This window comes from Halichoeres trimaculatus, unplaced genomic scaffold, assembly GCF_033239565.1.
Source record: "Halichoeres trimaculatus isolate MK-OKI-2021-1 unplaced genomic scaffold, fHalTri1.1 fHalTri1_scaffold_6, whole genome shotgun sequence".
In the NCBI taxonomy this organism is placed as follows: Eukaryota; Metazoa; Chordata; class Actinopteri; order Labriformes; family Labridae; genus Halichoeres; species Halichoeres trimaculatus.
In genome coordinates this window covers 1,193,824-1,219,412 of record NW_027437184.1, presented here as the reverse complement: position 1 = coordinate 1,219,412, position 25,589 = coordinate 1,193,824, and the positions used below count along the sequence as shown (strand labels likewise).

Below are 25,589 nucleotides of genomic sequence, written 5' to 3'. Positions count from 1 at the left end.
AATTTTAAAAATTCAAAAGAATCCAAAAATTTCTAAATTTTGAAAATTGTTAAAATTCTAAAAAATGTAACATTTCAACAATTTGAAAAAAAAGTCAAAAAAGAAATTTGAAAAAATTTGAAAAAAGAATAAGGAAATAAAAATTCCAAACAATTATCATATTTCAAAGATGAAAAAAAAATAATTTGCAAAAATTTGCAAAACTGGTAAAAATAGAAATCTCCAAGATTTGCAGAAAAAAACAAAAAACAAAACTGAAATACTTAAAATTTGCAAAAAATTTTAAAAAATGGCCTTACTTTACACTTATATAAAACAATAACTATTGTATGCCTTCTCCATACAAAAATACAAATAATTATGACATTTCAAAAATGTTAAATATTGAAAAAATTAATTTGCAAAAATGTCCAAAAAAGAAATTTCCAAATTTGCATTTTTTTTAAAAGTTTGCCTCACTTTACACTGATATAAAACAGAAACTATGGGATGCTTTCTCTATACAAAAAAAACAAATAATTATATTTCAAAAAGTACAAAAAAAAAAAAAAATTGCAAAAAATTGCAAAACTTAAAAAAAAAGAAATTTGCAAAATTTGCAAAAAAACCCCGAAATATTTTCATGGAAAAATTTCATTAAATTTGCCTTACTCTACACTAATATAAAACAGAATCTATGGGATGCCTTCCCATAAATCACTGAAACTTTCCTCTGTTAATTTATATTGATATTTATCCTGTGTCTTAAAGGAAACAGCAGGAGATGTACCAGGTTATGTGAATTTTAAAATCCCAGGTTTAATCTTCCATTTGAACTGCTTTACTGTGGTCAGAGCTCACCATCTGGAGCTCCTCGCTGCTCCAAACAAACACTGAGAGCTCTGTGGGAATACTCTTTGACCAGCTGGGAAAACCCAGTTGTGGGAAGTGAACAAATAACCCCTCCCCCTCCTCCCCCTCCTCGCCGCTCCACAGAGCCGCCGTCAGGCCCGGGTTTCCATTAGTGAGCTCTGATTGTAAAAGGAGGGTTAAAACTCGATACTGGCTGCCCTGCTGTAAATTAATGATCCGATAAAGTATGATGAGCCTGTAATTTGACTTCCTAACGAGCTCTGGCTCTGAGGCACGCTGTGGAAGTGATGAGTGGATCTGTGGGGATCCTCCTCATCCTCTCAGTCAGGGATTCAGGGTGATGCTGCTGTATGAAGGAATTATAAAAACTGATGTATCTGCACATCTGCTGCTGATCGGAGACAGCGTCGTGTGTGTTTTTATAATCACTGTTTGTTTCTGTGTCTTCGGGGCTCAGGCTGATTCCCAGAGCAGCTTTAAGGCGCTTGGTCTCGTGTGCTTCCTCAGACGTATTCAGTGATGTCCTGAGTTAGTTTATGTTTTTAATGAAGCCCTCAGTATGTTAGATTAGCTAATCCTCACTGTTTATGGATCTCTGTCAGACGGCTGTGATCTGTGATCGTCTGCAGACAATGAGCTGAGTCTCTAACCTCATCGGGTCTGACAGGTGCTCTCCATCCCGCCGCGGGGACGCTTGTCATATCAGTCTGAATCAAACAGCTTCATAATAAATGTCCATGCACAATTTATTATGCTTCACATATTTATGAGCCTCTTTCTCTCCTCAGGTCAACATAATCCCCATCATCGCCAAAGCCGACACAATCTCCAAGAGCGAGCTCCACAAGTTCAAAATAAAGATCATGAGCGAGCTGGTGAGCAACGGCGTCCAGATATACCAGTTCCCCACAGATGACGAAACTGTCAGCGAGATCAACGCCTCCATGAACGTGAGTCAGGCCGTCACTCTCCATCAGTCAGTCTGTCTCTGACCTTTCCTCCTCTGCAGCTCCTCGTGTTTCCTCTTCAGATGATAAAACTTCACCTGTTTGGGCTGTCGTAGAGAAAACGCCACGTCTGTGAGCACGCATGAATGGCTCACCATCCCCATCGTTGACTTTTAACCCACACTTTGGTTTCTGAGGTGTCTGTTTGCCTGCTGACTCGTAACCTCATGTCTTCAGTGCCACATGTGTTACACATGTGGTGATGGCGGCCTGTGTTAACACTGTTTTATTGCTTTTAGGACATGCTGAAAAGTCAGGTTGTTTCTCTTTCTAGACACTTTGCTATCCCACAAATCTCTGACTGTATGGAAAACCCTTTGAGTTAAACAACACATGCTGTCCTTGGATTGAAAGGATCATAAAAACATTTTGTTTGAACTTTTAAACAAACAAAAGATTTCTTTTATGCATCTGTTCCCACTGTGTTTGGTATTTTTCTTGAAAAAGACGTATGACCCACTGAAAACAGAATGTGCAAAGCAATAAAAGCTGAGCCCTAAAGGTGAGGAGATTTGGTCACTTTTGCTTTGGCACAGCTCTCATACTCAGGTCTGCTGCTCATCCTTCAGATGTGGCGGAAAATAGACTTTACAACGGTGAAAGATTTATTACCAAGAGTTGTTTTTCCAACAAAGAAATACTCCAAACACTGATTTCCTTGAAGTCTCTGTGAGAAGTTTCTAACTGATCTATTTATCTTCCTGATCCTAATTCACATTTTAAAATGAGATTAAAAGCACCAATGTTAGTTATTCCTGAATGCTTTTCCTCAGCTTTCTGATTGGGTCGAGCAGGACCGGCTACGTCTCTATGTCAACACCACGCCGGCTGACGAAGTTTGGAAGTCAGAAGATTAATTTAGTAGTGATGGTGGACACTGGAGCCTAACTGTCAGACAGAAAAAGGACAGAAGAGCAGAAGAAAGAGAAATAGGAGAGAGATAGAGCATGAGCTAAAGGCTAACACACAAGCTCAGGGCTACAACATGAACTAAAGGCTAAAAAAACAAGCTAAAGGCTAAAACATGAGCTAAATTCTACACTTAAGCTAAAAGGCCGAAACAGGAGCTAAAGGCTAACACACGAGCTAAAGCTTAAAACACAAGCTAAAGGCTAAAACACAAGCTAAAGGCTAAAACATGAGCTAAAGGCTGCAACACAGGCTAACAGAGGGGCTAAAGGCTGAAGAGAGATAGAGCACAAGCAAAAGGCTGAAACAGGAGCTAAAGGCGAACACATGAGCTAAAGGTTTAAAACACAAGCCAAAGGCTAAAACAGGAGCTAAAGGCTAAAACATGAGCTAAAGGTTTAAAACACTAGCCAAAGGCTAAAACAGGAGCTAAAGGCTAACACATGAGCTAAAGGCTAAAAACATGTAATCCCTTACCTCATGGAGTTGGATCCTGTAGTTTTCTTGAACAAAGAAAAGTAGAGTTAAAAAGAAAATCTAATCTTCTCATTTCAAAAACAAACAGGCTTTGTTCAGTCACGTCTTCACCACAGTGTGTGTGACACCACGGCCAAAGGGTGGCGCTGCAGTTCAACTTAAACAGATCCTCCTCACAGCGTCTATTTTTGTGCTGAGTTTATTTGAGACTTTGCTTGTGACTTTGTGCTCAGGAAGCAAACACAAATACATTTCACTCTGTAACGAATGATTCTTAGGGTCCGTGTTATAAAGGGGGATTACGTGTAATGTAGGGCTGGAACTAACGATTATTTTAGTTACCAAGTTAGTTAAGAGAGTTAACCCTAACCCTAACCCTAACCCTGACGATAATTCCAATTAATCAAATTGGGGAAAAAGGATGATAATGTATAACATTAAAATTTGCAAATCCAAGCATGAGTTGTTATTTAAGTTGATGACTATTATTTGCTTAATGATATATACAAAGAAACAACATATTTAAAAATAACTAAACTGACCAGATGCTACATTTATAAAATATAAAAAGTGATATGACTGAATTGTCCCTCAAATAATCAACAGTTTGGGCAAAATAACAGAAAATATTTTGTTGTGTCATCAGATAAAGAACTTAGTGGACCAAAAAGGCAAATTAATAAAAATGTGTCCTCAATCTTTCCACCTTCAGGTCAAACAGTTCACCCCCTCTGATCTACCACTATCTGTAGCAGCTAACGCTAATGCTAACGTTGGTTTAATGAACTCCTCGTGGTTTTCAGACGGGGTGACGATTTAATGAAAAGACTAAACGAGTCCTAAAAGACAAACCATGCATTTCACAACATGTAAAAGAGTGTATGTGGGATTTTGTAGCTCCGCCCCTCGCTGTGAGCTCCTGGCTCGTTATCGATGAGCCCAACAGGTTTGGATCATTGCAGTCGTACGCTGTGTGCTTTTACTCAGCGTGAAATTCTCCCAAACTCTGGGATTTTTGGACAAACGTCTTCTCCTCCACCACGCTGCTCTGTTTACATGTGCCCACAGCCCAGGTAATTACACTCCAATCCAGTAGGTGGCCGTAATGCGCCTTCAGCTAATTACCAACCGCTACATAATCCAACAAAAAGGAAGAAGACAAATAAATTGAAGAGAAACTGATACAGTAATGGAGCAGCACAGTGCTTCGATTATGGAAAACTGTTGTCCACACTTTTAATAATCGATTCTTTTTGATTTTATGGATTCGTCGTTGCAGCCCCAGTGTAACGAGCTCAAACACTCGCCCACACATGTAATAACCACCAACAGGAAACTCTCCGTGTCCTGGAGCAGCAGCCCCATCTATTCATAGTGGCTTACATCAGCGCCCACACTCACCAGCCTGTTCCTCCACGCTCCAACCAGCCAGCTGGTTCCAGCTCTCCGCCTAATTTCTGAGGTTGTGTATCGGGCACGTTTTTCCCCATGATGCTTCACTGTTGATCCTAACGAGCAACAGGAGGGTATAAACCAAATTGGCCCCTCAGACCAGATAAAAGAGAGCTGCTGCTGCTCGTTTGTCGCCGTGGTTACACGTCTGTGGTGTGGTGAGCTCGTGAAAGATACGACAGACAGATTTTATGTTCAACACTCCAGTTGTGTGGTGTTGGACGTTTTTCTCAAGTTTGTAAAAATAACTGTCTCCGTCCATGTTTCTAACTGTAACGTCTCGTCTTCCTGCTCAGGCACATCTGCCGTTCGCTGTGGTCGGCAGCGTGGAGGAGGTCAAAGTGGGCAACAAAACCGTGAGGGCCAGACAGTACCCCTGGGGCGTAGTGCAAGGTGAGTGCCTTTCACGAGCAGGTGAATCACCGTGTGTGTTTCTGTGTGTGTTACAAACAAATGTAACAGTCAGTTCATGAAGGGGTCAAAGGTTTAAACCCTCTGCTCTGCTGCAGAAACCTTCCTCCTGGTTTAATCAAACACTGATGTTGTTCCCATGAGAAGAAGAACTCATCAGGGTGACTATAAATAGGATCTGGTTTATATTTAGCAGCACTGACGCGACACACAGACTTTAAACAGACATTACCTTAGTTTGGATCCTGTTTTCACCCTATAGAAGTGTGAAACTGGTTCAGGAAGTGCTTGATCCAGAGATTTTGGCAGGCATCTGAATATTTCCCAACACATCAGGGTGTCGGTGTTTCCTCTGCTGCAGAATTCATTATGCAATCATTCGTGTGGGTGCAAATCTTATTGCATGGAAGTGGTTTTTGGGTGTGTGTATTTTGAGGATGTACCCTGCTCACACTGCTGTTGCTTGGGTGTTAGTGCAGATGAAACAGTGTTGATTTATGCAGCGTCTATTTTCAGCCGTTTCACCCCTCAGTTCATCCATTTTCTAATGTTGTGTTGGATAAATATCATACAAATATAAACTAAAGTTAAATGCACATGGAAACTTCTCCATTCAGCTTCTAGATTTCCTATGGCATCTCACAAGCAATGCATTCTGGGTAAACATTAAGAGAGCTGTTTTCCTGCCTACAGTTCGCCCTGTTTGTTTGTTCCCGCCCCGTTAATGCAGAGCGCCCTCCACAGCTGAGAGTGTGACTTCATGCAGAGTGACAGTGTGAAATGAAGGGTGAGTGGGCGAGGATTGTTTTGGGAAACAGCCAGTGTGTGTGTGTGTGTGTGTGTGTGTGTGTGTGTGTGTGTGTGTGTGTGTGTGTGTGTGTGTGTGTGTGTGTGTGTGTGTGTGTGTGTGTGTGTGTGTGTGTGTGTGTGCGTGCGTGTGTGTGTGTGTGTGTGTAGGGTGTTATACTTCCTCCTCTGTGGTCCTCTGTGGTCCTCTGCTCCCTGCTGATGTGTCAGCGTGCGTGGAGAGATCCCTCACTGCTTCCCACAGTTCGTTCGTTTTCCCGCGCTCGTCGTTTGGAGTCAACACTTTAATTTGATGATGTCACTCAGCTGTGCTCCCTCCTCTCCTCCTTTTACTGCTCTGTGTCCTCTCCTCTCCTCCTTTCCTCTTCATTACCCACTGACCGCCTCCTTCTGCAGCCCTCAGAGGACGCTGTGGATATGTATTTATATATAACGTAGATGAAGTCCGCTCTGCGTTTCCTGGGGACAGATTCCTTTGGTCTCCATCAGTCAGGATGAAGCCGTAGTTCGGTCCAGCGCCCTCTGCAGAAAGTTGTCTCAGCGTTACTAAAAACTTTTTCTCTGGAATAAGTGTCCATTGGGAAAAAATAGAGCACTTCTCCTGATTTGATCCTTTATGATTTTTTTGGTGCCGATTTGATTTAGATTGCAGTTCTTCAGTATACCAGATTTTTCAATTTTTAGTCCACTTCTTGAACACCAGATCAAGAGAAAAAATTGGATGATAATAATGATAATGATGATTATGTCTATAGACTATCTCTGGAGCCATATTTTCCCCATAAATGAACATTTCATGTAGGGATGGGAACTAAAATAGGTACTTTTATAGGTATCAACTGAATTACGTCTGTAGTAACAAGTACCGATTCACATAAAATCAAACTGTACCATGTTTTGATACCTAAACGCACCCTTGTGACTGTGAGGAAGAGGAAGAGTAGGTGATTTTCCTACTGGACATGAACACAGCATTACAAGGTTTCTCTGTACCACATATTTCCCTCTTTTCACCACTGTATTTTATTTTATCTTTCAAACGTCACCCCTCAACTGCAGCAGCTATTTGCACATTTCTAGATTCAGCTGACATGTTTAAGTTATTGTTGTTTTTATTTCTCATTTCATAACAGCAGTTATGTTAACTTAGTCCTGATGTATGTTTGCTTTTTACGATCCTTCTTGTTTTTATTTTGAGTACTTATGTTCATGTATTTGTTTTATTGTTCAACTGGCTCTGACAATAACTGCTGCTGTAACGCCATAATTTCCCAGTTTGGGATCAATAAAGAAATTCCATTATATTTCATTTTATTCTATTATAATATATTATATTATATTATATTATATTATATTATATTATATTATATTATATTATATTATAGCAAATTATATTATATTATATTATATTGTATTATATTATAGCAAATTATATTATGTTATTATACTATAATATTTTATTATTATTTTATATTTTATTGTTTTATATTATGTTATATACTGGGAAAATGAATGTGTTAAATTGAAAAACTTTGAGATTTTATATTTAAAAAAAATATTTATTATCACATTAACACACAAAAGTACCAAAAATTGGTCCCGCTGAGTACCAGCACTGATTGCCAGGTACCGGGCATCGGTACCGTATCGTTTCAAATGTGAAAGGTCCCCATCCCTAATCACATGTGAGTCTGTTTTTGATTTATTCAGGGGATATGACATCTCAACTTTTTTCAAACCAGCTGGTAAACAAAGACTGAAACGAAGGAATTTTTTGAAAAAATATATCACGATTTAAAATCCTTATACAAAAAATCTAGATTCTGCATAGATCAGTTTTTTCAAAGGATGAAAAACCTGTGGTTAGAAACAGTTCATGATGCACATTTGTTATCAATGGTCTTTACCTTTGTTATGGTCTGCATCTAATTTTCCCATCAGCCACGTTTCTCCGCTGCTTCCTGCTGACGGGCTGTGATACGAGCAGACCGCTCTGCTTTGGTTCAGGCCGTCTTGTTATGGGATGGCTCAGCGTTCATCAGCTCACTGTGTCAGGGTCTCTGCAGACTGGGGCAGAGCAGGACAGACGCTGCAGTGTGTCGGTCCACTCGGCCGGCTCAAAGGAAGGCCTGTGTCAGAGGAAAACAGTTTGTAGGAGCCAGATGTCACAGAGACGGGTTATGGTAACCTCTTGAAGAGCCATGGGAAACTTCCAAGACTGGAGAGGAGACAGAGGAAGGACTGTCTGCTGACAAAAGAGGGATTGCATGGAGTGTGTGTGTGTGTGTGAGTGTGTGTGTGTGTGTGTTTATCTTCCCTCAGGATCTGGATGCTCAGTTATCTCTGAATCCCAGTCATCTCTGACACGAAGCAGACCCCCGGTGCTTCTCCTCCAGGAGCTGCTGTGTGTTTGGTGTGTGTTTGGTGTGTGTTTGGTGTGTGTTTGGTGTGTGTTTGGTGTGTGTTTGTTGAGCTGTTTACACACAGCGCAGCGGCTGTTTTTGTTCAAACATATGATCTCTGCTGTTGGGCTTGGGTTTTAGTTTTTGGCTTTTTTCCAAAGAGGGAGAAAAAACAGTCTGGGCAGAGTTCAGTGTTTTTTTCCTGATTTCAAACTGACTCATCTTAAACGATTAGTTGTGACTTTAAAAAGACAAACAGTAATAACAGCACATGTGCAGCAGCACCAATGTGACACCACTTAAACAGGAAATAAACAGACTTTCCAACAGTATGAGATTTATTGACAGGAAACATTATTACATCAAAACAATAATCTATCCAACACAAATTTTCTTTGTATTTTTTGCCAAGTTTACCCACCGAACAGACGTTACAGCTATACCCCGTCAGTCAGTCCAAGACCAATCCTTGACGTCTACACAGCGGTCAGATTAGGGCCACTATTCAGACGTCTTGAACCCTTTGCTTATTCATATTTACGCAAATTTTTCACAGGAATATTTCCTTTGTTACTGTTTTTCAATGTAAGCGTTCACATTAGCAACGTTATTTTGCAGAGTAAAATTGCATTTTTTGTTTTTTCAAACCCGAGTCGCTTGATTGTGTTCGTGTCCCAGCATCAGGTCCGTTACAACAAAAGACATAAAAAACTATAAAGAAGACGATAACAAAGACAATGTTTGGAGGAGTTTGCTCCTGATGTGCAAACACAGGCGCGTCAAAATTCACCTCCAAATATTTCACAACTTCCTGACGTTTTTCATGCTGCCGTTGGCGTGCAAAGACCCTAACCATGATCCCACTTTTACGTCAGTGTGCAGTTTAAGGGTCCCTCCAAAGTCTTTTTTGGATGTTTATCTTTGGTCTCCTGAAGGTGCAGACTGTTCCCCCAAAAGATGTCTTTTTGCGACGCCTCCTGAACGTCCAATTTGTGACATCGACATGACCTTCCCACTGCGCAAAGAGACGATCACAGGACGTCCCTTTAACGCCATTTTTGGACGGCTATCAAAGTTACATTTTGTTTTGTTTTTTTTTCCATTTCCTTTTTTTATTCTGAAATGCTGATGTGTTTTCCTGTAGAGGTTAATTTTCCTGTTGCTACATTTCGCTCAGCAGCAGGTTTAAAGTGGAAATGTGTAACGCCTTTGTCTGTATTTACAGTTACGATCTGTTGCTGAGAAACAGTCTGACACCTTCAGAAAGTGGACTACAGTTAGACACAGGAACTAGAAGGAGGATCAAAACAATAACAATAACTAGATGGCTGCAGCAGCAGAATAACACAGTAGCTCAGTTCAGAGGGACTTGGCTTTGGGACTGGAGGGTTGCTGGTTTAGGTCTGAGAAGCGTCTGGGAAGTGAAGTTGTTTTTTTTCTAAAACCAATTTAAATTTGACGCAGAAAGGACGTCCTTTGAACGTCTCTCAAAAAAAGACATTTCCTGGAGTAACAGTCTGCACCTTCAGGAGACCAAAGTTAGAAATCTAAAAATGGCGGTAGAAGGACGTTTTCGAACGTATCTTTGTGCAGTGGGCGGCATGAAACTGTTAGCATGAGTTGGTTTTAGCTCTGGTTCATAGCTGTAATGCTGCAATAATAACATCACAACATAATAATGATACAGTGCTATACTACCTGGATGTAAACAAGCACAGATGAAGGATTGGATCTCATTGTGTGGTTTGATTTCTTAGTGTTTGGATCCAGAAAAATGGAGAAACAGAGCAACACACAACCAGAACAGGCAAGGAGACTGTAGGCTGGTGGTGCTAGCTCTGCTAGCTTTAGCCACACTCTGGTAAAGAGTTGATTCTTTGATCCCATTTTTTAGCCCATTTTAAATTAATTTTGCTTGATGTTGACTGTTTTCCAACCTTAAATATCCACATAAATGACTTTAAAGTTATTTTTTGGGGCATCTCCAGAAATGACTTTGCTGTAGCCCTGCTAGCGCTGTCTGGACTGATAAATAAGCTCCTCTTAGCGTCAAGCAGCTCATGATTGATCGTTTCAGAATAAACCAAAGCAGAGGATCAGCGTACAGCACGTGGAGCGTCTGCTGTCTGATGTTTTTATGCTCCTTTTCTCCTGGATTTTACCATCCTCTGGTATTTGCATGTCTCTGTTCTTCTTTATGTGAGTTTCTGTCCTGGTGCTGCAGCGCTCTGTGCTCAGATCTCCTCAGGGCTCAGTGCTGCAGTCTGAGGATTGGCCCTGGTTCAGCCCGTAGCGGGGGGCCGGCACAGAGAGGCTGTTACACGCCAAATGAGCAGCGATTTTAAGTAGTTTGGATGCAGCCCCGGAGAACGGCTCATTCCTGTTTTTAACTCTGATTTTCCCTCTAATGATGTGCAGTCAGCTCTGTAAATTAACGTCAGGGTGAACAGTGAGTGATTCAGACAGATGCATGGTCGCTTTGGGCTAAAAAGTGTTAACACGGACGACAGGAAGTTCCTGAACTTTTTACTTTATTTTGAGTTATTTGAGCTCTTCTTTGTTGCTTCTTTATAGTTGGTGATCATGGTCTGCATATCTCTTTCTCGCTGTTCTCCACGCCATGAGCTAAATGGCGAGCTAATTAGCCCGTCAGCGTCATCACTGCTGCATCCTCAGAGCTCACAGCTTGTGGTGGTATTTAAACACAACGTACATCCTTTACTCAACTAATGTAACCCTGAGGCTCCAACCACTGGAGGACCATGAGCCTTTGCTCTGCACGTGCCCTCGGCCACACACACACACACACACACACACACACACACACACACACACACGAACACTCCAGCTGTGAGCTGATGGAAACACTCCTACCCGCTCTGTGTTTTGCCGACAGGTTTATCTGGTTTGAAATGGAAAGTTATTTTTCCTTCACGTCCTCGTCTATCTCAGTTTCCAGCTTCTGGTCCAGTTGGTACCACAGATGAACCCGGGCCGGTCGGTACTTTAGTGAGCCAACATTTAAAGACAGGAAGAGATCTCCATATCTAATCAGAAGCAATTTTCCAAGTTTCCACAGCGTATTAAGGTATAACGAGGTGTTAACGGCAGAAACTTACTGAGGGAAAGTTCATTTCAAAGGGAGGAAAAGTGGAGCAGGAAAGTTTCTGACTTCAGGCTGAAAATATCTTAAAAAGCATGAATTTAGTTTCCTCATAAAGCCTTTGAAGGTATTAAAGTGTTAGATTTAATTAGAAGACGCCTGATATTCATACAGGGTTTCAGTCAGAGGTGTTACAGAGTGACCAGCAGCCACTCGCTAAGGCTCCATCAAAACCTCACATTTTAAAGACAGAATATCAACGTTGTTAATCCTTTGGCAGATTTCTGTGAGATACAGACACTCACCGTACCCACTGTCTCTCTGTTAGCGCGTCCTCGTGGAGGGTCAGCCATCCTAAACCAGTTAGAGGGGAGTGGGAGTGGGCTTTAAACCCTCCACCAGAGAGGTTAATCTCAGCACTAAGGTGATCCAGGCCGATCAAAACCATGTTGCAGAAAAGTTTCTGTTGATATTCAGGCTATTTCTGATTTTTATTGTTTTTCATGCCTTTTTTTAAATTAATTTAGGACAACCTGTTCTAAATTATGATCAATAACAATAAATTGATTTAACATCAAATTTACATTTAAGGATAATTTCCTATTTTCAAGTAATATAATTTACAATTTTAATTTTCTTTCTTTTTTTTTTTTTTTTTACCTTTAGTGTAAGTAATGTTTCCTAAATGAAAATTCACAAGTGCAGATATTTTTACTATAATGAATCTTGGGAATATCTAAATTAAAAATAAATAAATAGATAAATAAATAAATAAATAAATAAATAAATAAATAAATAAATAGATAAATCGATAATATAATTTACTAAATAAGAAAAAAATAATATCCATACAAATTTTTCCAGAATGCATTAGTTGCAACATAAAAAAAAAAAAAAAAAAAGAAGAAGTTGGAAAAAAAACAATAAAAAACAAAAAAAATCATTACAAAGGGTGGAGCATCATTCTGTGGAAGTTTTTCAAAAATTTCTGTCAAAAGTACCGGGTATCGATTCACGTACAATCAGAAGGTACCATGTTTAGGTACCTGAATGCATCCTTGAGACTGTGAGGGAGTGGAAGAGTAGGAGATTTTCCTACTGGACATGAACACAACATTGCAAGTTTATATAGTGAAGTATAAAAATGTTCAATTGACTTTTTTTGAACATTAAATGATTAAACAAATTGATATTTTTTACCACATAAACACAAAAAAGTACCGAAAATTGGTACCGTTGAGAACTGGTACCGATTGCCAGGTACCAGGCATCAGTACCGTATCGTTTCAAATGTGAAAGGTTCCCATCCCTAGCTGTCACCCTCCAGTCCACCAGCAAATAAAGACATCAGCAGCGTGCTCCCTCCGTCCACTAGTGACAGAAACCATGAACTTCCTGCCCTTTGCCCTCTGCCTTCTTCAAGAGTTGGTGATGTGAAAAGTTTGTTTGAAGCCGGCCATGACAAAAAATAACTGAACTGGCTGTTTTTTAGGAGGGTTTTTGTGTGGGGGCAGGATGTTAGAGCTGAGTGTGGGGAGTTTGGAGTTGGTTGGTTTTCTGCAGACCTCTCAGCTCACTTTGTTCAAGATGAATTGTTTTGAATAAAGTTTTTGGATTCAAGCTGATTAGACTCCACCTCTTCTCCTTCATCAATAGTTTAAAATCAGGGTTTTAGAAAATCCAGTTATGAAGTGTTTAATCAGAGGAATTCAGGGCCCACTCAGACCAGGTCTGCAGGAGGTCGTAGGAGGTCCCCAAACACCAAAAATAGTTTAAACTGTTCGCTGGAGCACGGCAGCATCTGGCCTCAGCTGTGAAACCATGGCAACACACAGTTCCTGTTTCCACCGTCAGTTTACCCCACACCTTGATACAGGGGGCAGTCAGCTGAGAGTGTGACTTCTGACGGAGGGGTCGGTTTAAAAAAGAGCCGCTCTGACCCCTGCTGACCTTCCCCTGGCCTCTCAAAGAGCATAAAATCATCATCTTCCTCCGTGCACAGCGGATATTGTTGGGATGGAGCAGATGAAGTGACCTATGAGTGAAAAGGCTTCATCAGATGGAAACGGCGCCCAGGGCACAGCTGCTGCTGGTCTGTCAGGCAGGAAGTGCTTCCTGCCCTTTCCTCGCCATGAATTCATTAAACTGAGACTTTTCTGACGTCTGATTGGAGGGAAGTTGTTAAAGCTCAGTTTGAGCATCAAAATGTTATTTAATTTGAGTTTTCTGCGCACGCTGCTTCACATTCCTGGAGCTGTGGTAGGATTTCCTGCTCTTCACAGAGAGATGGAGAAAAGGAGTGAAACAGGACGACAGATGGGCTGTGGAGATAAATTCAAAGCAGCACCAACGACAGCCAGGCCAGAAACAGAGAGCCAGAAAGAGGACAGGAAGTGGCTGCACTTCTGTAGCTTTTCCAGGCGCTCACAGACTTTAGCTTCTTTGTTTTCAGCTCCATCTTTTCACCTGAGATCACCTGAACACCGGTTTCACTCCTAACCCCTTTCTCCAACAGTGGAAAACGAGAGCCACTGCGACTTTGTGAAACTCCGAGAGATGCTGATCCGGGTAAACATGGAGGATCTGAGGGAGCAGACCCACGCTCGCCACTACGAGCTGTACCGGCGCTGCAAGCTGGAGGAGATGGGCTTCAAAGATACAGACCCTGACAGCCAGCCCTTCAGGTAGGCAGGGGGCGCTGCAGAGTCAGATCTAAGCTCAGCCTTAACCCTCTTTTCGTCTGAGTTTTTATCTGTTTTTATCTGTTTTTATCCTTTTCCAGCCTCCAGGAGACTTACGAGGCCAAGAGGAAAGAGTTTCTGGGGGATCTGCAGCGTAAAGAGGAAGAGATGCGACAAATGTTTGTGAACAAAGTGAAAGAGACGGAAGCAGAGCTGAAAGAAAAGGAGCGAGAGGTCAGTCTTCAAAAACAGGAGATCCACAAGATCCACAGACTTTCACTTCACTCCACAATAAACTGTCTGAATACTGAGAGTGTGACTCCTGACGTGCAGATTCCTGATAAAATGACACTTCTGTGGATAATAATTATATTTTTAACGTTCAGTGTTTGCAAATACAGGTAATACCTTAAAGATACAACATGACAGATGTAACAGTCAAAGGTAAATGTTTCAGGTGTATTTTTTTTTTTAAACAAAATTAAAATATAAAAAAAAAATCTGTTTCTGCTCTATTCTATTACAAATGTATTATGAATAAAATCCATAAAAATAATTTAAAAAAATTATTCCAAAAGACTAGTAAAGAGTATTAATTTCAAACTCTAGGGAAGCCTTATACACAGATAGCTCCCCTTGGAAAAGTAAATGTGTTCGGCACTATAAGGCAGCCAGACCATGATTCTGTTGTGGTGACGCTGGACTGGACAAGTAAAAAAAAACAAAACAAAAACAAATAAATAAATTAAAAAATAAAATAAAATAATTTATATATTTATTTATATTTATATTTATTTTATCATTATTATTTTTATTATAAAATATGTCACTTTTACTTTTTTAATGCATGTTTGATACAATTTTTTCATTTTTTAGTTTTAATTTATGTTTATGTTATTTTAACTAAACATAAAACATAAACATAAGGATAACTTATACATCAAATACATTTTTACATAATGTCTAAATCATTTAAAATGAGAATTTATCTATATATATATATATATATATATATATATATATAAATATATATTTTATATATATTTTGTCAATTTAGAGTCTGTCATAAGAATCAAGCAGACCCTCAGCAAGAGAGGGCCATAAGAAAAAAAATAGATACATAAATTAAAATAAATAAAGAAGTAATACTAATATTAGTGAAAAAATAATAATATGAAAAATAAAAATGAATAAACATATGATAAGAGACTCAAAAACCATAAATAAGAAAATTAATACGCATGTATATTTATATATATATTTATATTTACTTTTTTTTTTGTAAATAAATTGTAAAGCAGGTCCTAAAGTTCTGTCCAAATCCTGATAATGACTTTCATCAGGAAAACTCATGGTCATCTTCTAACGTCTCCTCTCTTTTCCTCCTCATCTCCTTCTTGTCTCCTTCTTGTCTCCTTCTTGTCTCCTTCTTGTATCCTTCTCGTCTCCTCCTCATCTCCTTCTTGTCTCCTTCTTGTCTCCTTCTCATCCCCTTCTCGCCTCCTTCTTGTCTCCTTCTCATCTCCTCCTTATCTCCTCCCCTTGTAGCTGCATGACAAGTTCGAGCAGCTGAAGCGGATGCACCAGGAGGAGAAGAGGAAGGTGGAGGAGAAGCGAAGGGACCTGGAGGAGGAGATGAACGCCTTCAACAGGAAGAAGGTGGCGGCGGAGACGCTCTCCTTATCTCAGCCCCTCAAGAAAGACAAGGACAAGAAAAAGTAAGTCCTCCCTCCTTCCTCAAACTCCCTCTCTCTTTCTTCTTTCAGCTGAAAACACTTTCTGAGCCTGCTGCTCTCCAAACTAATCCTTAAATCCTGGAGTGAATCCACTTTTTTCCTAAACTCTCCAACAGCAGCTTCTAAACAGGACGTTTGAAGCGTTAGGGCCCCGCCGCCTCTTACAAACAACCATCTCAGCTTTTATCAGCGCTTGGCATGTGCAGAGGAAACTTACACCCTGCTGTCGTCCTGCCCGGGCTCGGTGTTTCCGCTCCTTTCACTCTTTCCTTTTCCTCGCTCTGATTATTCAGGATATCCACGGAGCAGCAGGGCAATCAAAGCTGGGCTTAGAAACAGGTGACGTGGTCGACCGCTCATTCAGGGCAGAGCTGCAGCCATACGTCCTCTATATTTACAGAAACAGGCTCTTCAGATGACTTTACCCTTTCCCTTTATGCTCTGTTATTGTAGTTTGAAGCAGCAGCTCAGGCCGCTGTCCTGCAGAAATGAGACAGATCTGTTACTCAGTCGCTCGCAGCAGACAGCGTCTTTACTTTAAAGTGAGGAAGAGTTCAGAGCAGCTGAAAATCAACTTCACCTGGAGAAACATCCTGGGCTGTTTTTACAGATTGAACTTCTTTGTGTTTTATTTGGAAACATTACTTTTTTTTCTTTTAACCTTTTTATTTTATGCACTTTTTCTGTTTTGAACAGACTTGTGTACATGCAGACATACACATCCATACATGGAAAACTCCAGAAGAAGAGGTCATGGGTTACCCAGTACAAGGAAGTAGCTCCAAAAACAGATCTCTCTCAAAATGCATACCTAGTTAAGCAGTCACAGATCACTTTTTCTTTCCCCGGCTTAATAAATATCCCAGTTTCCCATCGTGTTTCTCCCAGGTCTTTTTGAAATCTTAAAGAAAAAGTCATTTGCTCTAATAGATGTAGCTGTTTAACAATATTAATAAAAATACCAGCAGTTGGGAAATTTAGTGATAGCCTTTCTACTTGATGCCAGCAAGATCTTGAGAAGATAGGTGTCATTTTTGAAGCCAAGGGTTTTTGAAATAATTGATTTCACCACCTTCCAAAAAAGTTTAATGAGGAGACAAGTCCAGAAAATGTGGGCGTGGTCAGCCATCTTTACCCCACATTCCCTCCAACAGAGGAGACGGTGTCACTTTGTTTTGATTTCTGTTTAGGCGTAATGAAAAAACGCACCAGGCTTTCCCAAACAGAGTCCCTCCAAGTCCCTATTATCCTTGTTCAGTGTGATGATGGCATTTTATAACTCACTTATTAAACCTTTATTAATCTTTGAGTTGTAGGTATTAATAAATATATGAATGAGAGTCAATAGTTCACTTGAGTCAGAACTTTTTTACCTTTTTAATAAAGGACCCTCGTAGCTGAAAAAAACTCCTAAAAAACCAAGCTCAATTTTTTTTTTTGAACAATGTATTTTTTATTGTTTTTTTTAACATAACACAGAACAAAAAAAAAACAACAACTTTGAATTAACAGCCAGACAGTGTTGTAGATATAAATATATTTAGATATATATTAAAATATAAATTAAATAAAAAAAAACCCTTCAAATTAAAATAAATACATAATAATAATAATAATAATAATAATAATAATAATAATAATAATAAATACAATAAATCAGGTAGATAGATCAACAAAAATTACACATGTTATGAAAAAAAAAACAAAAAAAAAAACCCAGATGTATATTACATGCATAAATTGCCAGGTGGCATGTTTTCAACAAATGTTATAAATGGTTTCCAAGTTATCTGAAATGTTCTGGTGCAGCCTCTGATTCTGTATCTTATTTTCTCTAAATGTACAAGACACATGACCTCCCTTATCCACTGACCATAAGATGGGGGTACAGAGTCCTTCCATTTTGACAAGATGAGTCTTTTGGCTTAAAGGGAGCAAAATGCAATCCTATTTTCTTGACTTTTGTTAACAGAACTGTTTACTGGCATCACACCAAACAATGAAATCAATGGAGAAGGATCAATTTTTGTCCCACATATGCTGGAAAAAGTCTCAAAAATAAAACACCAAAATCGATAAACCTTGGGACAAGACCAGAACGTGTGTAATAAAGTGGTAGGAGCCAGTTTGCAGCGATCACAGGTTGGGTCGAGATCTTTCTTAAACTTCACTAGTTTATCTTTGGACCAGTGTAAGAAACCAAGCTCAATTTTTGACACAATACATCAAAGATGTTAAAGTGACTTTTTGTGACAGTCTTACACAGGGCAGTAATACCCAAATAAACCCACTGTCTGTACCGATCATCCAGAGACGCTGGAGCAAAGTCAGGGTCATACGCCGGCCATCTGAATAATTTAACCTCTTTTTGAAGCCGTTAAAAACATTTCCTTCTCTGGGAACCTGAGTTTTAACCTGAGACACAAAGAAGTTCAATCGAGAAAGAAGTGATATCTCAAAAATAAAAGCTCCAAATAAACCCTGGACTAACAGCTGATCTGAGCAGGGAGGAGATGGACTTATTTAAAGACCAGTAGCTCCCCCTTGTGGCGGCTTCCAGACTCTGCGGTTGAGGAAACTGATCTTCCATTTTGTGACTGATTCACTGATGGTTTCACTAACTTTCACTAACTTTCACTAAGTGTGACGTGTGCCTGCATCCTGTTAAACATCCTTTCTCACTAACAGACACATCCTCTGCTTAAACACTGTTTATTTCCTGTTTCTCGTTGGTTGCTCAGTGGATTTATTTGCTTATTTTCTGTCGTGTTTTTCAGTTAATTTATGGGCGCTGTAAACCCTCCCACACACCACCACCATGGACTTGTCCTCCATCACCATAGACCCAACAACATCTGTTTCTTTATTTCTTTCTTTTTCTGACATTCCATCTTTTTGACATTGTGCACATGGACCAAAGACACTGAGGATGATGATGATGATGATGATGAAGCAGCCACAGGGGGAGGGGCAGATGGTGAGACGTTTAGAGAGTAAAGCCAGCAGTGGTCATCTCACTGATTCAGGATCTGTCATTCTGTGTTCTGTTTGATTTTTGGACACTTTTTTTTATATATATGCAATTTTTGTTTCATTATGTTGTGTTTGAATCATTTTGTGTTGTTTTTTTTGTGTTTTCTTCATCACTTACTCACTCAGAACGACAGGTAAAGCCCTAAACTCTGCGGCGTAACGCGCTGGGCAAACTTTCCTCAGTTCATGGTGAGAAATTTAAAGACTTTTCTTTAATTTGAAGGAATCAGAAAAACCTGACGTTTTCTAACCCAGAGCTGTCTGAGGGTTTGTCCAGGTGTTACCTGTGTGTTAACCTTTTGTACGTAGGTGTAGTACAGTCACACTCTCTGACTTCCTGTGTCCAATGAGCCCAAACGAGCGTATGAATATCGTAGAGTCAAACCTTAAACTGAGTACCTGTGCACTGTGAGCGCAGTGTGTACACCTCGGTACTGACAAGCTTCACTTAAAGTCTTAATAAAAACTGATGCAACATGTTGGTGCTGTTTCCTGTTCATCAATAAACGTGTGAATGTTTCTCAGAGCGACTCAGCGTCATCAGACGAAAACATGTGGTAGTTTAACCTGGTGTACGTCGTCCATGAGAGATGGTACTGTGGTTAACCCTGAGGTATTGTTCTGTGACAGTGTCACACACACTAACATGGAGCCAGTATAAACGAACACACACACACACACATACACACACACACACACACACACACACACACACACACACACACACACACACACGGAGCAGCTGGATTCACTCTGTCAGGGAAATAAACGCAAACCCCCTCATCCTGTCTCTGCCACGATAATCATCAGGAGGAAGGAGATGAAAGTGAGACACGGACAGGTGAAGACACCTTTTTGGACAACACACACACACACACACACACACACACACACTCACACACTGCAGGCCTCACATGTAACCCAAACAGCTGTCAGCTGGAGATGAAGTGTTTCCTGCTCGGTGCAGAGGAGCTAAGAGATGCGTGTGTGTGTGTCTGTGTGTGTGTGTGTGTGTGTGTGTGTGTGTGTGTGTGTGTGTGTGTGTGTGTGTGTGTGTGTGCAGAGTGACACGTCCACTGTGTGTTTGCTGAAGGTGGAGGATCTGTGCAGGATGTGTGTGTGTGTGTGTGTGTGTTAAGTTGTTAACTGTAAAACTTTTTTTAAACAGTATTTTTATTAGTTTTTAACTTTTATAATAAAAAGTGAACAAAAAAGTCAAGTCAAACTTTATTTTAATAAAGTACATGATAGAATAGAATAGAATAGAATAGAATAGAACTTTATTGTCATCATAACAAGTACAACAAAATTCTTCTTCAGCAGTCTGTTCAGTCTCTGTCTCCTGGATCCTGTCTGCTCACAGCAGGTGAAGCTCTTCACATGTGGCCTTGGTGTCTGCTGTTAGCTCTGTTAGCCATGTCTGTGAATAGCATGATGCTACTCTGCCCTCTGGTATTCCCTCTGTTGCTGGGTTAGCACAGCTAGCTCGTCCATCGTATTGGAGATAGATCTTACGTTCCCAATAACGATGGATGGAAGGACAGGTCCATGTCGTCACTTCTTAGCTCACACCTGAGAACCAGCACGTCATCCTCACCTTCTTCTCCTCAGCTTGAGGGAAACATCTGGCCTAGCACCTGTTAGCATTGACATGCTACAAGCTGCTAACAGCTGAGTTCACATGTAAACAATGCAGCCATGGTTACATGTAGGATCTCCAGACAAACACAGGAGAAAAAGTAGTAAAAATATCACTGAAGACACAAAAAGTTTGGTGTCCATGACCAACAAATGAGCCGTACAAAGTAATGATCCACTCCAAATACAAAGATGACGGAAAAGAGACGACAAAATTACAAGAAACGGACAAAGAAGAGAGAGCTGCTGCAACAGGCAGCCATATATATATATATATATATATATATATATATATATATATATATATATATATATATATATATATATATATATATATATATATAAACACACACCTATGTGTACAGAAAAACAAAATTGAATGATAACAGTTAAAAAAATAAAAATCAGATCAGAAAAACAATTGGGCCGTGAGAGTCCTGATTCCCTGATGAAGCTGTCCACATTGGTTTCATGTCTAAAGATCAAGAAATGCGGCCGTGACAGCGAGAGACAAATGAGTGATCCTCCACTGATCTCTGAGAAAACCCCACAAGATTTAACATTGATGTACATGGGGTGATTTTTTGTACTTCTCCTGACAGTTGACCATTTTGTGGTGAAGTGCCTCATCCTTTGGCTGTAAAAACCACTTTGTCAGAAGCAGGACAAGACTGCTCACGTTTTGACATATAATTTGCTTATGTGGGGCAAAAGCTGCTTTTACAGCAGTAAGGTCACTGGGCAGGAATGATATTTGTCTGTTTCGCCACGTGTGTGACATTTCCTCACATACTGAAACCAGGCGTGTATGTGTCTCTCTGTTCTCCCTGATCGATGAAAGCAGACGCAGGAAGTGGTGGCTGTGTTGAGATTTGCCCGTCCTAATGGCTCTGTTTACGGGGAGTCTGTGCCAGCTCTATTATTATTCTGTCCACCACCTGCAGGGCTGACAGGAAACCATCCAGCAGTCCAATCTGCTCGCTGCTCTCCGTTCCCTGTCATGGTGCTCCTGAAACACTCTGTTAACAAAGCACAATGATGCTGTCTGTCTACACACTGAACGTATGAGATAACATGAGGCTGCACAGCCAGAGGAGCAGCAGGAGGCGTGATGGGAGGAGTCACAGAGGACAGGGCTCAGAGCAGGAAACAGGACGTCAGGGAAATGAAGGTCAAACCTGCGTTTGGTGAGTTTAGGGGAAATTAACTCAAAGTATCAAAACTTTCACCACCTGTCCAGTTTCCTCTGAGCCAAACTGTTTTTTTCTTTTTAGTCGGTGTGACATTTTCTGTCTCATTAGTAGGGGAGATCGGGGATAGTTGTAACACGGGTCAATTCTAACACTCGCAATTGCTCCAATCAGCTGATTCATTCTGAGCATGCTCAGTTAGTCCACATGTGGACACATAGAGCCCTGAAGCAGACATAAAGAAATTTGTGTCATTCTGAGGTAAGAACGTTTCTTTTGTTTTTGTTTTGCTCACATTATTTTTCTGATTACCCAGCATGCTTTGTAGTTGAACTAATGTTTATTTTGTGTCTGATTAGTTTTCTTTTTCTTCATTCAGGTCGTTTGTGGTAATGTTTAAAACATAAGCTGTTAGCTAAGCTAGCTCACCACTATTACATTCAGGGACAGTTGTGACAAACTTGCTTGGAGTGAGATCTAATATTTAAAAAAAAAAGGGATCAGTGCCTGAGATCATCTGAGAGTCTATGAAGTACCGTACCCCTCCAGGAGTACCGTACTCCTCCATAAGGTACCTTACCCCTCCATTAAGAACCGTACTCCTCCATAAGGTACCGTACCCCTCCAGGAAGTACCATATCCCTCCAGGAGTACCGTACCCCTCCATGAAGTACCGTACTCCTCCATAAGGTACCGTACCCCTCCGTGAAGTACCGTACCCCTCCAGGAGTACCATACCCTTCCATGAAGTACCGTACCCCTCCAGGAGTACCGTACCCCTCCAGGAGTACCGTACCCCTCCATAAGGTACCGTACCCCTCCATGAAGTACCGTACCCCTCCAGGAGTACCGTACCCTTCCATGAAGTACCGTACCCCTCCAGGAGTACCGTACCCCTCCAGGAGTACCGTACCTCTCCATGAAGTACCGTACCCCTCCAGGAGTACCGTACCCCTCCATGAAGTACCGTACCCCTCCAGGAGTACCGTACTCCTCCATAAGGTACCGTACCCCTCCATGAAGTACCGTACCCCTCCAGGAGTACCGTACCCCTCCATGAAGTATCGTACACCTCCAGGAGTACTGTACCCCTCCAGGAGTACCGTACCCCTCCATGAAGTACCGTACCCCTCCAGGAGTACTGTACCCCTCCATGAAGTACCGTACCCCTCCAGGAGTACCGTACCTCTCCATGGAGTACCGTACCCCTCCAGGAGTACCGTACCCCTCCAGGAGTACTGTACCCCTCCATGAAGTACCGTACCCCTCCATGAAGTACCTTGCACCTCCAGGAGTACCGTACCCCTCCAGGAGTACCGTACCTCTCCATGAAGTACCGTACCCCTCCAGGAGTACCGTACCCCTCCATGAAGTACCGTACCCCTCCTTAAGGTACCGTACCCCTCCCTGAAGTACCGCTCCCCACCAGGGCTCAGTTTCACCTTTTGTACAGTTTTATTATCATGAATGTTCAGAAGTTGATGCAGTTTATCCCTGTGAAGGCTGACCTGTCAAAAACAGCCAGAGAAATCTCATTTTTAAAAACTGCCCAGGCTGTTTTCAGGTTGTTTGTGAGCAAACACTTGAAGCTAGTTTTTTACAGCAGTTTGAAGACACTGGGTTAAAAGAGCTCAGAGTTAGAGAAAGAAATATCAAAATGTTACCACTATCCCCAGTCTACCCTTCTGTGGGAAAATGACAATACAGGGGTATCTGTTATATTTAGAAGATTTTATAAACAAAGATTTGGAAATCAGTAACTGAGCTTTGTGGCTGACATACAGACTGAACTAACTGAAGACAACAATGTGTTAGAAACTTTTTAAAACTTTAAAGAAGCTGAAATGTGGAAACCCTCACTGATCAAACTGAATTTATTGAACTGAGTTTTCAAAAGGTAAGTTTCTCCTGTTAAACAAACTTTCAAATAATCAGGGCTCCACTTTAACTGTTTTATTCAAATTATTTTTCCATTTGAGGAGTTCATAATGAAGTGTAGTCAAAATGTTTATTTGCTGGACAATGCTCAGTCAGTCTGGTTTCTGTTGGCTGCTGCCTTAAACACAAGAAAATAGTATAAACTAAGTATAAAAAATATAAACATAAATTATATAAAATAATGTTAACATAAATTAAATAAAAATAATATAAACAAATTAAATAAAAAAATATAAACATGAATTATATAAAATAATGTTAACATAAATTAAACAAAAATGATAATAAATAATAAATTATGTACAAAAATATAATATGAGCTTTAATGATTAGAAACTTGGACTCTGTAACAATAAAGTCAGACTTACATGAAATTAAACTATCACAGATGCTCTGATTCGTTGCTCCTCTACGTTTGGTTGCAGCACAGAGCACAGCCAGTCAGTGCAGTAAACAAGCACGTCCCAGTACGTTGCTATGATGGTGCCGTACGGCGCTGACAACTGCTGAAAACTGTTGTAAAATTGGTTGGGAAAATGTGTCAGATTAATTTAAATATATATAAACTATTAATATTGTCAGAAACTACAACAAAGGACATTTTGTCTTTAATTTTAGTTAGTTTCACTTAGTTTTGTGAACGCAAGATACAGTTTTTGTTTACTTATCGTTTTTGTTTTCTTTTCTAGTTTTTATTAGTTTGAGTTAACTGCAATATTTTTTAAATTTAAGTATTCGTTTTTAGTTTCGTTTTAGTGAACTATGATAACCTTGGCCTCAACCACCGGCCTTCAGAGCTCCAACCTTAGACAGATTTACATATTTGTAGTTTATGCTGCATGTTTTCACTGGATCAATGAAGCTTCTAGCATTACCCATAATGCATTACTCCAAAGGTTCAGCCAGATGTTCACGTTTCTTCAGTTCATCTGCAGATTTTAGCCATGTTGTCTTCATCCCGTGCACCAGGGGGTGGGGTTGGTGTTATTTTTTCCCATTATTTTTTTAATTCTTATTTTTTTACTTCTTATTTCTTTTGCGTTTCCACTCCTGTGTATGAAAAAGTTGTTATCAATAAAGCCTGATTGATTTTTTTAAAATAATTTATCAAAACAATTCATTTTGCAACTGAAACAGAGCCATCATAGTTTAACATTTATAACACATAACGAGAGCTCCTCCTCTTTCCTTCTGTTGAGAATTAAACCCAGAAAAACAGGTGCTGACTTTCAGTCGTAGCTTTATTTCTGTGTTTGATCAGACGATGAAGATAGCTGCCTCAGAAAATGAAGGAAAACAAACAGAGTCATGGTCCTGACGTCCGTTAACTGCATCAAACGAAGAGGAACGTACAGTAAACAAAGGAAGTAACCGTTCACATTAGAGATATCAGAAACAGCTCAGCAGCCAGAGTTACAGAAAGAAAATCGACCTGTTCACTGCAGAAAGGCTCAGAGGACGATAAACTGTTCAGGAAATGTTCAAAAACCATGATGAGTTAGTTTACGTCGCTCGTGTCCGTCCTGCAGCTCCACAGAAACAGGAAGAGTTAAAGTAAAACAGGACGTTTGTCCCAACAGTTCAGTAAAAGTTCAAGGTGTGACCGTCGGTGCTTTCATCCATAATCCAATCATCTCAAACGTTTAGTTTCTCTCCTCTAGTGTCGAACTTTTCTCCCAAACGATGTTTTTCAGTAACACGAAGCAAAGTCTGAATCATCTGAGAGGAAGGAAACGTTTGCAGCATTCAGTCACAAATTAAAGCTTTTTTTTCTGTGAAACGAGCTTTTCATAATAACGAGTAAATAAAACACACGATAACGTTTAGTATCAGGAAGTTAGAGAGTAAAATAAAACAAAACAGACGTGAAAAAATAGAATTATTTGCATAAAAAAAGCTTAATGTCAAAGTGCTCTGTGGCTCTGAGGAGGAACCAACGAACCAAACACACAC

General features: G+C 40.2%; 1 protein-coding gene across 2 annotated transcripts in view; it reads left to right on the top strand.

Moving 5' to 3' along the window:
- The window catches only part of septin8a (septin 8a), a 56,060-nt gene that overhangs the window by 23,236 nt on the left and 7,235 nt on the right, over positions 1-25,589 (top strand). Inside the window, exons 5-10 of one of the 2 annotated variants that reach the window (XM_074673092.1) lie at positions 1,641-1,802; positions 4,994-5,090; positions 13,936-14,104; positions 14,203-14,335; positions 15,650-15,819; positions 18,615-19,371. In XM_074673092.1, coding sequence (XP_074529193.1) covers positions 1,641-1,802; positions 4,994-5,090; positions 13,936-14,104; positions 14,203-14,335; positions 15,650-15,819; positions 18,615-18,618 — 735 coding nt within the window. In that variant the 3' untranslated portion in view covers positions 18,619-19,371. Of the gene's footprint in view, positions 1-1,640; positions 1,803-4,993; positions 5,091-13,935; positions 14,105-14,202; positions 14,336-15,649; positions 15,820-18,614; positions 19,372-25,589 lie in introns of those variants that run through there. The other variant, XM_074673091.1, reaches the window with a different exon arrangement.